The sequence below is a fragment of the Trematomus bernacchii genome, unplaced genomic scaffold (genome assembly GCF_902827165.1).
Source record: "Trematomus bernacchii unplaced genomic scaffold, fTreBer1.1, whole genome shotgun sequence".
Classification (NCBI taxonomy): domain Eukaryota; kingdom Metazoa; phylum Chordata; class Actinopteri; order Perciformes; family Nototheniidae; genus Trematomus; species Trematomus bernacchii.
The window spans coordinates 12,000,476-12,017,007 of record NW_022987828.1 but is presented as its reverse complement, the minus strand read 5'-3'; the positions used below and the strand labels follow the sequence as shown (position 1 = coordinate 12,017,007).

The 16,532-nt window shown below is 39.7% G+C and overlaps 1 protein-coding gene across 3 annotated transcripts in view; it reads left to right on the top strand.

The window, feature by feature from the left end:
• chrm3a (cholinergic receptor, muscarinic 3a) overlaps positions 1-16,246 on the top strand; it is a 76,812-nt gene extending 60,566 nt beyond the window's left edge. For all 3 annotated transcript variants that reach the window (XM_034151752.1, XM_034151754.1, XM_034151753.1), the window contains one exon: positions 12,456-16,246. In XM_034151752.1, the coding sequence (XP_034007643.1) occupies positions 12,475-14,397 (1,923 nt within the window). In that variant the 5' untranslated portion in view covers positions 12,456-12,474 and the 3' untranslated portion in view covers positions 14,398-16,246. The remainder of the gene's footprint in view (positions 1-12,455) is intronic.
• The last annotated feature ends 286 nt before the right edge of the window (positions 16,247-16,532 follow it).

The window sequence follows — 16,532 nt, the reverse complement described above, 5'->3', positions numbered from 1 at the left end:
TATATATATATCATTCCAATAACTTGTATATAGACTCATACTGCACTATTCCACATCATAACTTTATTTCATTTTTATAACTATTATTATTTTTGCATTGCTCTTGCTCTTATTGTTATTATGTTATGTTATTATGTTGCATTGTTGGAGAAGCCTGTGACATAAGATTTTCAACTGCATAATTACTCTGTAGCTATGTCAGATTGACAATAAAGAACCTTGAACCTTGAACCTTGAACTCTGAGAAGAAAATAAATAAATCATACATATTAATAATATTTTATGCCATTGTTTGTTTTTCACTTAGTTCTGACAGCTTGCTGAGAGAAGAGTAAAGAGGAGATAGTCTGTGTGACTTACTTTAAATTGTGGGTAAGGGTAGATAGCTCCCATTGTTCTGTGACCTGTCAATCATCAAACCGGGGGTCATATTTCATTATGTGTTCATTTCTATCTGAAGTTGTAGCCATGGATGTATAAAGAATAGTTATACCGCTAAGTTATTTTCCGTGGGGACTTCCGGCAACAATCTTGATTCTGATTGGCCAGAAGACTCGAAAAAACATCAGCAGAGATGTTTTATTGAGAAGATGATCACTACGTGACAGAAGTTTTCAAAACCGTTTATGGTCTCCGGTACTTCCAGTCCAACGCCTACTGCATGCACAGCGTTAGAAAATCGGTTCTTCAAAATAAAAGTTTGCCTTTTTTCCCAAAAGAAAAAAAAAAAAATTCCAATTTTTTTTTTCTTTTTTTTTTCTTCACTCACACATCCGCGACCCACTTGAAACGGGTCCGCGACCCACTTTTGGGTCGCGACCCACCAGTTGAGAACCACTGCTCTAGGAGATGTGTTTGGGTTGTAATATAACCCGTTCTGTCAGCCTAATTTCTCTTTGTGATGATACTAGACTTTCACGGCTTCCCTGTATCACCTTGTTGAATCACTGCCCCTGCAAGTGTTTGAGTTTTTCAACTGGTGATGACTGTGTTTGCATGCGTTTGAGTGTGTAAGAAAAGAGAAACGGTGTGTGATATGGTCAACGTTTGTATGCTTTTGCCTGTGTGCTTGTGTAAATCAGCCTTCTGTAGAGGAGCGTGTTGTATGTTGTGTGGTGAAGAAGCGTACAGTAGAGTAGACATGGTCTCCATCATCTGACAGCCCTCTGTCCTGAGATGAGAAGACTGTTTTGTTCCTACTCTCTCACATAAACACATAATATCCAGCTGCTGGATAATTCAAACTCCCCGTGCAGGAGGTGTGACTACTTATGTCTCCTCGCACATTCCTAGCCTTCCCGACAATATCCTTTCACCTCGCTCTCCAGCCTGCATATCTGCCTCCAGCATTTGAAGACCCCTCTCTTCCTGCTGAAGCATGTTTACATAGGAGTGAGTGTGTGCTTTTTCTCCCTCTCCGTCTCTTTCGAGTGCCTGTTCAATAGACAGATGGTTGCACTTCCTTTTAAGGATTGATCGCAATAGCCTATCACTTACATGTGTATAGCATCTGTGTAGGGTTGTGTTAAAGTGCATGCGTGAGGAGCGAGGTAAAGGGTCAGACCCGGAATTAGCCTAACACGAAACCACATTGTTTTTCAAAGCGTGGTATTTCATAGTTTGGATAGTGGGAATTGTTAGGAACGAGCTGTCACTGCGGCCAATTTACAGCAATGCACAAGCTTTTTTTTTTCTCCCACCCGTGTTCCAGTCTCGCATCCACCACAAAACTTGGCTTCACCTCAACGACAGTAACTTAGCTCTTGTTTTAAAACACACACAAGGTATGCATTGGACCTCATCCAGGTTTAGATTTACTGTGAGAAAGGAAGAAAGGTGAACTTTCAAAGATCTCCGTGCAGTCGTCGTCAAGTGGCTGCAGCCTTTTTGCTTTGACATATTCCTGAGCCATTCTTCCACCGTCTGTATTTGACGCTTTTTTATTTCTTCCCGTCTCTTGCTTTCACGTACACACATACTACACAGGCATGTCTAAGTGTCTGAGAGTGCCGTGTCGAAGGATTCCTGCAGCTTGTTACTGAGGCTGTCAAAAAGCACTGAGACCCACCACAGAGGTGAGGATGTGTGTGAAATCCCATGAGCCTCTACCACTGGTCAGGAGAAAAACTACAACCCACCTTTTTTACATGTTTATTTTTCTACTCATACTAAGCTTATGTAATACAACAGCTGAAGCCTATAACAAAAACATATTTTCATACTGTTTAACATTAGCTTAACACATAAAAGGGATTTAAGACCCAGATTATGTTTTGTAAATAATTACAACACTACAGGTTATCTTATTGCATCAAAATGCATTGACATTTCACGCAAAGGCAACATATATGAGGATTGTAATGCTTTCAATCAGGCAACAGCCATTCTCTTGAATCAGAAATCTCTACAGATATCTAGAAGGAATTTGGTTTTCTAATTGGAATAAATGTGCATGTGACAGACTATATATATATATATATATATATTTTTTTTTTAATTGGATTCAGGCACGAAAAAGGTCTTGTAAAGGGTAAGGGTAAGGTCACAGTTTTGGTTGTACACTACTTTGTAAAGGTGAGGGAACATCTGGGTCATGGCTTAAGGACACCATTGTTGACTTACAGGGAAAAAAGGAAACAAACAGTTGTCTCCTATATCATAGTCTGACATGTTGCTGACTCACCAACCACACCTTCCTCTTGATCCAGATGGCTTCAGTTATAAATCATACAGCCGCTAATGGGATTTGCCCCTTGAAAAAAACCAACATATGTTGTTATTTGCTGACACAAGTGATGATGTAATTGTCTTTAGAGGACAGTCTGTTTTAAAGAAAGTTCTATACTATACATATTGGGAAAAGCTTCATTGCTAGTATTTCAATGTTTTTCCCACAGGCTTGGTAACTTTTCTTCTTCTTGCCAGACTACTGCAAGTATGATTCAAGCATTTATGGTTATTTATGGTAACAACAAATCAGTTTAACAGAGATCATAGCTTGTTTAATATTGTTAAACTCAAACAGACCTGGAGCATAACACAGGACATGAACCCATGTGCTGTTAAAGCACCTTGTACGACCATTTATTTCACCTCGACCTCTCTGTGCCTCTTCTGTACTGAGAGAGTGTTCAACTACTTCCTGTATTGGGACTAAACACCTCAGTCAATATAAATCACGATTTCAAAATATTTGCCTAGGTCCATTGGAGACAGGGTTGCAAAGTTTGCTGCAGCATGTTCAGTTTTAGAGAAACAAATGTAACTGCTTTGAGTAAAGTAGAGAGGTTTCCTACATAGCTCTCACTTTGTACTTTGTAAATACTGTGCCTCTCCTTGTTCTGGATACAACGGAGATCGTTCCAAGTATCGTGTCTTGGCCTGATCCCTTGCACAGCCATCCTTGGCACACTGCATAACCTCTCACACTGATTATTATTTCACTTCCTCACATTGTTATTTTATCAGACTAAGCTCCCGTCAAGCTGCCGTCTGTTTATGGCCGCTGGTGCCAGTGTAAGCAGGACTCAGACACTCTGCTGCACTAATCTGGATTGTAGCATAAAGGACACCTCAATAAAAGCAGATCTCCTGGCTGCCTACGGTCATAAAGGAGAATAAACAAGGTTAGGGCAGAATAATTATGCTGAGCTGCTTCCTGGTATTAAGAGACTGACGGGACTTCTTCCATTGTGCAGACACAAGTCCTGTTTCTCTGGTTCTATACAAGCAGGAGTGTTTACACTGATCACAATTGCATTTTCCACTTGGAAGATTCAAACTTGATATATGCCTAAAACAATCATAGATTTATTGATTTATTGAAGATTCCTTCTCTCTATTAGAGTAGAAACATGCACATCATCAATCTTTCCTACAATGTGCAGAACAGTAAATATGTAATAATACATTTGATAGTAACAGTAACAATAATTATGTCAACAGCATTTGTACAAACTGATATCTTCTTTCTATGACATGGCCTGGAGGTGTGAACATACAATAAATAACAAACAAACACATAAATAGACTTTACAATTCACTTGGCCCTAATTTCCTCCGGCACCTGGCCACTTATTTTCAGCTGGTGTATGCAAGCAGTATGGCTGCAGGGATGTCAATGTTTGTATTGGTCCACCTGTTTGGTCGTTTTGGAGTAACTAGCAGTCATTACCAAGCTGTTGCACTGCAGATTAAAACATTATTGCAAAATGACTTCATTGTCGGACAAAATGAAAACGAAATACAGAAGAATGACAGCTGCTATTCTTCAAAATGTGCTATATTGTCAAATAAAGGGTCTGCTGCCGGATCGTTTATCGACACTTTTTGGTAATGTGGATTTAACAATGTGAAAATAAAGACGACCCAACCCTGCCGCATATCGGCAAAAGAACCTCCTTGAACCTCCGAAAACTTTATCTAATTTAAACCCAACTTGAAAACTGTGATTGTCTCTGAAGCAATAGAAATCTGAAATGAGTTTAAGGATGAGCTCTCATCAGCCGCAAAAACAAACAAAGTGATTAGTTTTCCTTCCTTACCAAGTACTGAGAGACTGAAGTGTGAATTAAGCGTGATTGCTGGTGCAAAATCACTTGGTGACAGGAGGAGTTTGCGTGCAGTTCTATGCAAATGAGGAGCAACACAACATTACAATAGCCAACTGAGGCATAGATATGTTCACTTTATGTTTCATGGCTGCACAACGTGTCCCTTTGGTCTTTATCAGTCTGCTCTCACCAGTAGCTGTAGTTGTTTTCAGTGTCATTTACAAGTGGGCAGGACATTTAAAGGGGTTTGAGATACATACAACTTCATGATCAATATATTAGCAAAACCAATAGAACGTTAGATTGTTATATGTCAAATAAATATTGTATTATTTAGAGTATTATTATTGTATGAAGTTATAAATCACTTTTATCATGTATTTGTTCCTAAACAAATATTTACAAGACAAAAACGCAAGTCACATCAGGTACACTGGACAAAAGAGACGTCCATTTTCCAACATGGAGAACGTCTTGTCATCCAAGGGAATAAACACGCCATTATTCCCCTGGATTTTCTTATTTACCTTATCTCCCCAGCACGTCCTCTACTGTTTGCTACTCGGATGCAGAGATCACACTCGCCCTGTTGGTGATCATAGATGAACAGCTTTTGAGAAGGACATTTCTTGTCAGCTGCATGCAGAGTGTAAAAGATGTGCCATCAGATGCCTCTGACAAATTACAGAGACATATGTGAAGTTCAGCGTGTCCTTATCTGACTCTTGGCTCCTGCAACTATTCACACAGTAATTGCAAAGTGTCTCATACCATCTTGTTTAATAACACACATACTTAGTATTAATACCACATGGACTGTATTAATAAAAAATAAAAAACATTGAAAAGGTTTTTTTTTAGAGACAGCTGCAGGGATCAACATGTCTGAAACTCAAGCACGGTGTTAGCAGATGGAGATATTCCCCAGTCTAAATGTCATGTTAGTTTTGGGAACAAAGCAAATGTGTCAAGACAAATATTTTTGCTCCAGAATTTTTCCAGTATTATGAGACATATGTTTGTAATCAAGTGGACAGGGTGATGCGTCACAGGCTTTTGTCTTCAAACTCAGAAGAAATTGTATTTTACATTTTTTTGTTACCTCAACAGCCTGTCACACATACCAAGGAAAGAAAGAGAAACAACAAACAGAAAAAGAACGAGTTGACCTTAAATGCTTTTTTTTCGCTTAGAAAACTATCGAATAATTTAATGATAACAGTTTCATTTATATCCAAGCGGTTTTAATACATAAGGTCCCAGAATTCTTGAGGCAGCAAAAACTCATATTGTTTTTTAAAAAGCCTGTAAATTATAAGCCTTTTGCAATAATGCCGTTCATATTCGCTCCTTCATGCTCTGTGACTTGCAATATTAAGAACTGATTTACTGGCATAAAATGCTGAAATTGACATCGTTTTGTTTTGTAGATGCATATTCATTGCGGTTTTCTTTTTTCATTACCTAGAGCTCAGATACTGCTGTGGAAGAGATAACAGAGAACATTGAGGCTGTATTGGTAACTCTGGATTACATTTGCGCATCATTTCCTGTGAAACCCTCATTCAGTGAACATATCGTGTTTGCCCTCCACCATCAGTCCCTCATGATGCCATCCATCTTGTCACCATTGTGTCTTGAAGCTTTGGCTTCACCAGCGAAGATTTATCCAGCAAGTCATCTTTTGCTTTGTCATATTTCACACCGAGACAGACTATGATGGTGGACATCCTTTGTGAGCTGTGTCATCTTCTGGAGGTTTCACAAACCTTTGTTCGGAGGAGGTGCTGTAAAGGCTTCGCACGATAACAAACTCACTTAAGTTTTGTGAACTTTAAAAGTTAGCCTCTCAGAGACAGCATATCCATCTCCTGCCAAGTAGGCACTAAACGCCTATACTTGTCAGCAGTGAGTACCTGACAGATGGCCTTGTGCGCTTTCATAACCCATGCCAGCATCTTCTGACAGCAGTCCCATCATCACCAGCCTGTGATAGATTTAGCTCATCCTGTGCAACCAAAAGTGCCTTTTTTCCTTTTTTGCATGACAAGGCGCTACTTCATTTTCCTACCTCTTTACACCTGATCTCAGAACAAAACATTGAAATGCATTTTCATAGTTTAAAAATGATGTTCATATAATGTGTCGCTCTAATATCCATGTCTTACAGTATATCTTTATGTCCAGGTGCAATTACTAAACAAAAACAGGCAAACATTTCATTGATTAGCATTGTATAGCGGATTTCCAGTCTGTGTTATTACTGCCTGTATTAAATGGCTTAAAATCCGAACCTTTATTCGTCCCACAGAGGGGACATTTAAAAAAACAATACCCAATTTGGTATGAATAAAATATATCTAATGTAATCTAAATCATGTTTGTATTATCATATAGCTTTGTGTTAAATCAAATCAAATAAAGCCATGGAGTTACAGTTCCTCTTATACCTACTACTTATTCACAGCAACACTTTCCCTGTAAGGTTCTGGGGAAGATGCCATTGAAGACATTTACGAGTCTACAAAAAGCAGGCTCTGATGTTACACTGGACCGGATGCCTTAGGTTGTGAAAAAAAGAAGAAACAGTCTGCGGTTTCTCTGCTATCTGACTGTGATTTGTGTGCTGCTTGGAAGATGTTTGAGGTATCACAAAAAAAGCTTTCAAACATGAAGCTCACACAAGTGTAAAGAACTTTACTGAGATTGTTTAAGTGTTCATTCTAAATGGTGATGAATAGCAGCATATCCATGCAGAGCTTAACAAATCCCAAAGATCTTTAGTTTTTTTAGGATACCAAAAGTTAAAGCCTTTGAAGGAAATAACACATGCAGTATACGCCCTCTAACCTCTACTACTGGGTCCAAAAATATTTATTTACAGTCGTCAGGTATTTAAAAAAAAGCCTACTACTAACTAGCAGCATAGCAAGCATTTCCAAAATTCAACTAAAGTGCTGAAACTCTGAAATCTGGTCCAAATAACACTGCTGTTTTATAATCTGTGTTTTATCATTTAAAACACAGACACTTTTTATCTTTTTTTATAAAGAGTTATACAGTCTGTGTTTTGTTAATTTGTTTATTGGACAACATCTAAAGTGGCACAAAAGAGAAAACAAAGCCCACTCTTGTCTCATCCTCCCTGCGTACAGGAGTGCAACCTGCCGACAAAATGTAAAACAGACTCAGACCATGACTGGATTATGGACAAGCCAGTCGAGGCAGATATATTTACTATCCCTCTGGACTTAGGTCAGACTGGCACAGCAGTAACTTAATATTGCCTCTCAGTGAACAAGTGGCATGACAAGAAACGATTGGCCAGGCTAGTCTGCTAGCATGCTAATTTCAACACAATACGTAGAAAGAATTTGACATCAACACTTATCCTTTTTTTTTGGCTGTTTTAACATTTCAAGACATATCTTACACCCTGCACCTGTAGGTCTGTTATCAGCAAATGCCAGTGCAGTTGTAGCCCACGTCTTCTGTTGATGTGTAGATTATGTTAATGTAAGATAAAACGTCTGGGTCAGAGCAAGCTACGCTCAATAGATGGAAATCGATAACTCAACAGAGCAGCCAGTGTTGTGGTAGCACATTCACCCTGAAGTCTTTTCCAACTTGTATCACTTGGAATGAGCTGGTATCCACAACAGTTATCTCTTATTGGGCAATGCCACATTATCCAGCTGACGGGGATGGCAAAGGCTGAGATGATCTTGTGGATTGCTTTCTTAGAGAGAACACATTTAAGGCATTGTGTTTAGAAAAAGGTCACTGATCACTGTCTTCCATACATCTTGCTGCCTGTCCTCTTGCCACAAGGCAGCAATCTGCTTGCTATTTGACAATGCAGCTCTGCCTTGCCAATTATGGTAATCAAAGCCAATGTTTGCATATGCTGGGTGGACTAAATATGCATGCATTCAGTCTGTAGTTGCTCTCTTGGAATCGCTTAATGCTTGGCAACTCAGTTCAGTCTTCCAAATTGTTGATTAGTTTCCCTCAGCCTGTACAGTACCCTTCAGTCTATGGTTGAATCTGCCTTGTTTGGCACTCGCCTTTTTTGTTTTCAAGCTGCTTGAGTTGTTTTTACAATAATTCCCCAATGTGAACTGCTAAAACCCCTGCCTGTTTCCAGATGTGTCCAGATGTTTGGCTCCAACACAAATGTGCACATTACATAAGGCTTTACAGGAGCCAATTGTAATGTTTTAAACGGGAAACATTAAGATACAAAGGAAATATTCTTTATTTTCTTTTAAAACACAGAAACGGTTTATTAAACCTCCATGAGCTGAATATCTATGTCAATCCTGAAATAAATAAATTGTGAAAGGGCTTCCTTTTAACTGAAGGTGTTGGGGCACTCAGAGGTTGTTTCAAATTAGAGCAGGTTAACCTTTATTAAAAGGCACTTGTCAACATGACTTACCCTTGCTGGACATCATCTGCTCGAAGCACTGCTCTGCTGGATTAATTTATGAAAATTGAAACATGAAATAGCTTCTTGTTAGTCGCCCAATCATTTAGATTGATCCTTGGACCCAACCTTGATTGCACTGTCCAACCTTGCTGGGACAAATGCCTCAAAATGTCAAATAACACGGTGTGTGTTGCGACACAGTAAACGAATATCGATCGCTCTGTGCACCTGAAACCATCACGCCTGCCTGCCTGCGAGTAAAACTTAAGATATAGAGCTTAACATGGGCTTGGGGGAGACACACTATAATAGCTTCCTTCCAGTGGCAGTTGGTTTTCAAAGCATTGCGAGACCACCCATTATGCAATCTGCTGCTGCTCACAGTTTTCATCCCAAAAATGCTTGTTCAATTCAATTTAATGGAAAGCAAACCAGACCACTCTTCATCTGTTGTGCATCCAATTTCTGCTCCGAAGGGAAAAGAGGTGTAAATGTACGGTGGTTAACCATTGAAATTGATTGTGAACAAACACTATTCATATATGGATGCATACATTTGATATGCTGTATAAACAGTAGCTTACAAAACTAGACAAGCAACATTTCTCCAATCAGTAAAACTGGCATTATTGTGTCACGATGTTTTCAGTGTGTTGCACACTGTACGTGATTGCATCTGAAGAACACCTGTGCCTACACAGAAATATCCTGTCACTCTCAAAGAGACAGAAGCAGGTTCAGGGGGTCTGACATTTGGCCCTTTCCCAAAGGACCTGCTCTTTCCTCCGCTGTTGAGCAAGCCTCCCATGCCTCTATTCCCCAGACACGGTAAGACTACGCACTTCACTGTGCTGCTGTTTGATATTCCTTTTTTATTGAATTATTTGTTTTTTAAATGTTTTTCTGTCCTTTTTTTACTCCGAGTCCAGGTAGCAGATGAAAGACAGATTCTCCACTTTTAAGCCCTTACCGTATCTTCACAGAGACACATTTAGCCATTTTAAGCCAATAAAAAGTTGTTTAAGATTTATAAACAACACATTGTATTCTCAGTAGAATTTGCTTTGTGGAAAGTAACACGTATTTTTTATTTCTAAAGAGGCTTTTAAGTGTGTTATCTTATCTAAATGTGTTTTCTTATTGTTTGTTCTTGCAGGTATAGACTCAATTTGAAGTTGTATTCATCCACATAGGGGATTTGTTTGTCACAAAAATACAAAGTATCGTGTTTTTTTAATATATGAGTGCGCTTGCATGGACTATATTTCTCTCCATGCACACGTGATGTACACATTGCATGTACAGTGTATGCTCATATGACATAAACACTATACATTTTAAATGTGAAAGAACCGGTATATGTCAAAACAGGGGACAGCAGGGAGCCTCATGATAATAGCAGCGTGTGCTCAATGTCTCAAACGGCTGTGAATCGCTGCTGGCTCGTGGGCTACTTGAACAGCTCAGTGGGAGGTCTGAGATTCTGTTAAGGCACAGGTGCACCACTCCGCTTCAAATACCTCTGACTTTTGGTTTGAAATAGTATGAGTGCTATTGACGTTTTATATGGAACTGCTATTGTCGAGCTTATATGTGTTGTTGGCACATGTATTTGTCGTTACATTTGTGTTGAGGTTTGGGTATGGGGGGGTTGTTCTTGATGGTAACAAGACAGTGTTTGTTCCCTTCAAACAGGCTCAGGTTAGTGTCAGATTTAATAGGAACCATTGTCATAAACGTGAGCGGAAGAACACCATGTTCATGGCTTTACAATAAAAAGACAGTTCAGGGAAATGTGCTGCGCTTTGTACAATCACTCACAGTGACCTAAAATGACTCCAAATGAGAATAGAGACTACTAAATTACAAAGAAACAGCAGTTTGTTGTTGTATTTGTAACCAAACAAATCATATTTTTACGAAGTGTATTGAAATAACATCCATACTAAACCCATCTTTAAAAATAATTGCACACATTTGTTCAAGGTATGTGAATGTATGTACTGCAGCTATACCCCACTCTCTCTCTCTTTTGCTTTCTACCTAACTTAGTGGTTTAACGGTTGATAAATTACACACATTCACTCATAGTGCACATTTGATTTGTTCCTTATTTTACTATTCTTGCTGTCAAACATCTATTTTTAACAACAAACATGATGTTAATATATAACTGATCGCACGGCAAAACTTAAGATGGTGAAATGGATATGACATGCTGCTTCACAAAATGGCAATTCCTCACCTAATTATCCAATTTTCAAGAATTGCTTTGCCAAAATCCACAGGACTGTCCATTCCATTGTGAAGTGATCCCCAGACAACAAACAGCACTCCATGCTATTTAGGATCATGCTGCTGGTAGCTCTCACAGTGCTATTAGTCTCTTTAAGGTTTTGGCTCTGAAAGCTTTCTCTGCCCAAAATCAGGGCTCCTGGAACACGAGATCAAGTCCGGTGACAAAATAACAAGAGCTGGGAATTCATACTGTCAAACTGACACCAACAACCTTTGTACTCAGACAGGAACAATTTCAGAATACCTCCCAAGGTCCTAAAAATCTCTCGTCAATGAATGTATCTCCTCTTTGTCCCCCATCCTTGGTGCTGTCTGCTAGCCCATACTTAGGATGATGTCTACTTACTTTTATGGCCCAGCTGAAAAGACAGCAACGTCATCCGTGACATCAGTCAGTCATTGATTTGGTGTTTGAACAGCTAATGGCTGGTATCTGGCTGTTGGCTGTCATTTTCATGTTTTAGAAAAATCAATCTACAAAGTATGAGCGTTACAACTACAAAACCCATCACAAGAAAAACGATTTCACCATGTATGTGTTTGACAGACCGACAAACAGGCAGACACAAGATCTGACACCATTCAACTACGGCTACATTTTAAATAAAAATCACCAGCATGCAACTTCCACACCTGATACAGTACGTGACACAAGAAAACCACCCCTACACAAGTCATAATAATAACGTAATGCAAGGTGAAATCCCACCAAAACAGCTATTTTATTAATGTATGAACATTGTCTGTGTGTAAAGTACATGTCTTTGCAATTTGCTGGGTGTCATAAGGAGCAGATGTGTATTGCAGTCATTCTCTCTCACTGGAAGTGTTGGCTGTCTAGCCTTATTTATTCAGATGTCAAGTTGTAATTTGATATATGGCCAGCAAATGCATTTACAGTGTGCATCAAAATCCTCTACAAATGAAGTTATGAGTGATTGCTTAACAAGGTGGACAAATCAGTCCCAAGCATCTTTTCTTTTCCAAACATCGGGCTTTATATAGAAGGTTTCTAGCCTCACCTACTGGATATAAATGGAAATGTCCAATGCTCATGTGTCCTTTTTTATTTTTCCCTCTATCCTTTTTCCCCTTTCTACCTACCCTTTTGTTCAAATCCCCACCCCTTCTCTCTGTCCCTCCTTTCTTCCCTTTTCTGTCTTTCTCTGTAGAATATGCCAGGACACAACGATGAGCTCCAACAGCACAGACCCTGGTCTCTTCCTGACTGCAATCACCTCACTACCAGCAGCCGGAGCTTTCCCACAATCCAATTCTCTCCATCAATTTCATTTGAATTCCATGGAGGATAATTCATCTAACACCAGCAATCTCCTGAACCTCACCTCAGAATCTAAGAACATAACAGCACCCCTTGATCACGTGGGTGGCCTTCCTTTGTGGCAGGTTATCATCATTGTCTTGCTGACAGGCATGCTGTCACTGATCACCGTCATCGGCAACGTCCTGGTGGTAGTATCCTTCAAAGTTAATCGCCAGCTTAAGACAGTCAATAACTACTTCCTGCTGAGCTTGGCTGTGGCTGACCTCATCATAGGAGTCATCTCCATGAACCTTTACACAGCTTATCTTGTAATGGGCTACTGGGCCATGGGCAAGTGGGCATGCGACATGTGGCTGGCTATAGACTATGTGGCTAGCAATGCTTCAGTTATGAACCTACTGGTCATCAGCTTTGACCGCTACTTTTCAATCACCAGGCCTTTGACCTACCGAGCCAAAAGGACCACAAAGCGAGCTGGGATCATGATCGGCCTGGCCTGGTTTGTTTCTCTTGTTCTGTGGGCCCCAGCCATCATCCTATGGCAGTTTTTTGAGGGTAAAAGGACAGTCCCCTCAGATGAATGCTACATTCAGTTCCTCACAGAGCCCACTATAACTTTCTGCACAGCCATGGCTGCTTTCTACCTGCCTGTGACGATAATGAGTGTTCTCTACTGGCTAATTTACCAGGAAACCCAGAACCGTTCGAAGGAGTTAGCTGGGTTGCAGGGTTCGGGAAGTCGTGGTGCGGCAGGAGGAAGAGGAGGGAGTGGTGGGGGCGAGAAAGCCCGTTTCGTCCATCAGACAGGAAGTTCTAGAAGTTGCAGCAGCTACGAGCTAACTAGGTTGTCACGGAGAAGAAGCACATGTCGGGAGTTGGTTGGCCGCTTCCACTGCTGGCCTGGGGTTCGCTCCTGGAGACCTGGTAGTATCCGGCAAGGAGAGGGTGATCCAGACCAGAGCAGCAGCGACAGCTGGAACAACAACGATGCTGCAATCTCGTTGGATCACTCTGGGTCTTCAGAGGATGAGGATTGTGGGGGCAAAGAGATGATTTCCCAGAGTCATGCTATTTTCTCCATCGTTCTCAGCCTGCCTGGTATAAAAGCTGCTGTCAACTCCCAACTCACCTCATGTGAGGATCTGGATGCAGCCTCAGAGAACGATCCCCTCAGGGGAGAGGAGTATAGTAGAGACAGCCTCTCAACCGCCACCAGTAACACCACTGCCGCCACTACTCCCGATGGTGAAATAAATTCAGAAAAAAGTGCATACCACCAGCGCTTCGGCTCACGCAAGATTCAATCGATGCCTATCATCCAGTCCAACTCGAACCAAGGCTTGAATGGTCCCCCAACAACTACTACCACTGCCACCGACAATTCTACCACCAGCACCACCACTAAATCCCCCTCTGGCCCAATATCCTTCAAAGAGGCAGCTATGGCAAAGCGTTTTGCAACCCGTGCCCGGACTCAGATCACTAAGAGGAAGCGCATGTCCTTAGTGAAGGAGAAGAAGGCAGCTCAAACTCTCAGTGCCATCCTCTTTGCATTCATCATAACATGGACACCTTACAACATCATGGTGCTGATCAATGCCTTTTGTAAAAATTGCATCCCAGAGACACTGTGGGCTGTTGGGTACTGGCTTTGCTACGTCAACAGCACAGTCAACCCCATGTGCTACGCCCTGTGCAACAAGACTTTCCGTACAACCTTTAAGATGATACTAATGTGCCAATGGGACCAGAAAAAAAGGCGGAAGCAGCAGTTCCAGCAGAGGCAGTCGGTGGTCTTCCACAGAAGGATTCCCAGGGAGTCAACGTAAAGGACTGGGAAGAGTAAGATTTAACATAGGAGAAGAAAAAGGAAGAAGCATCCATGTAGTTGTTTCTGTGGAGTATCTTTGCTTAGAGATCCTTAATGTGTTTCTCTGCTGGTGTGTCCAGCACAGCAACCCCATGTGGTGGTTTATGAGGTATGTGTTGGTGTTGGAGCATCCTTTTAGCAAAGCTGTGTGCGTGAAGGATTGTGTATACAGTAGTGAGATTCAGATATGAAAACTCTCTCTCTGTCCTTAATGAACTCAACCGTTTGAATGTGGGAACCAATAGAAAAAAGGGCTTTAAAATGCTTTGCAGGAGAATCTTTGAAGTGCAATTGACACAAGAGGAAAGGATATATTTGTCACAGGGCTGGGTATTCACATTTATTATATTGTCTCTAGATAGATCTGTAACGTGCAGAGTGGTTTTGCATTAAAAACAAAACATGGAATCTGTTGTCACTGAAAGCCAAGACAAAAACTAGTGTTAGTGTTCACATGCTTCTACATCGTACTGATTTGACCTGTCTCCTCTTGACTGGCATGTGTTTTTATCAGAAACTATGTACATTGCCTTTCTACATGGATATAGCTTCCCTGTGTCTGATGGAATATAAAAAAAAGTTCTTGAATTGTGTCCTTACTTTCAGTCAACAGAGTTATTTTTGTGATATTAATTTTTGAGGTTTTCTAGATATTTCTGAGATTTTGAGCCAGTCTGAAAATTCTTCTTCTGATGAATTGAGTTGTGAATATGTGTGTGGCACCACGGTCAGTGAACTGCTGTAGTGTTCAATGTGATTGTTGTGGTTTTTATGGTGGAGACAATAAGTACATTGGTTGTGTTTCATGTACTTGCAGTTCTCTGTCCAGAGTAATGATTATACATTGATGATATTCTGTTTGTGTATATTTGAATATTTCTGACTTGATATACAATGATTGATTGCACACACAAAGATGTCCATTTATAATGATGTGTGTTTTCATGTTACACTATCTTTTAGATTTCTACAAAATGATACAGCTATGGTACTTTTTGTAGAGGGCCACCACTCTTTGATATAGTAGAACAAGGGCAGCCTCTAGTGGCTTGAGAAATAGCTGTATTTCTGGCAGTCCCACTTCTAAAATTGTACTTGCTTAGGCTTATAAATATGAAATTAAATTTAGATTTGAAGTTTTAAAAGTATATATATTTTGGATCTTGAAAAATAAGGTTTGCAATCATTGAAGTATCCATCGTTTAACTTTCTGTCATAGCCGGAATATTTTATGTTGCATTTAAAATGATTTTTGGGTGAAGTTTTTCCTTATTATTAAGCAGCAATTGATTTGTAAATAGAATTGATAGCTATTTTGGTCATCAAGTTTTTCCATACACCAACGAGTCAGCATGAAGAGGCCAATGACTTCTTAATGGGTAAATAAGAATTTGTTTTAATTGTTTATTTGTATTGCACATTATCTTATTCTTATTTTAAGTAGATGGTTTTTACATTATTTCCACACCCAGATATTGAATAAAGTGCAAAAGGTATTGAACGCAAAGGATAACCTTATTATAACAACTGACATACTGAAGAATTGGATAATTTAAGTACAATTGTATTAATATGTGCTGAGTGCAAAGAGATGTTAAAAAATATCCCATGTGTGTAATCGGGGGGGAATTTCATTTGCTTTTAACACAATGTGCTCCAGTGTCATGATACCTTATTCAGTAAAATATGAGATTTTTGTACTTAAATATTGGGAATGTAAACTACCAAAATTGTGAACACAAACATTTTGTTACATTTCAAGTATGCAATCATACTCATATTTTAAGTCAATAAATAAAACAAAAACCTTTTTGACAGAAATGATCAGTTTTTTCATGTCGCAAGTTATAATGTTATTTTGTATCTGCATGTATTGATTAATTTTAACCTTTATTTACACACAGGGTGATTTCATGAATATGGAGTTGGGTCATTATTCAGCTGTATAGTGCATGTTTAAAACACTGACTGAAATAATACTTGATATAAAAAAGAATAGATATTTAGTTTGTAATGAAATCCAGTAGATAATGGTTATAGTTTAAGGTGATGTACCTGATCTCAGAGTTAAATGTGTTATAATTTTAAAAGCTA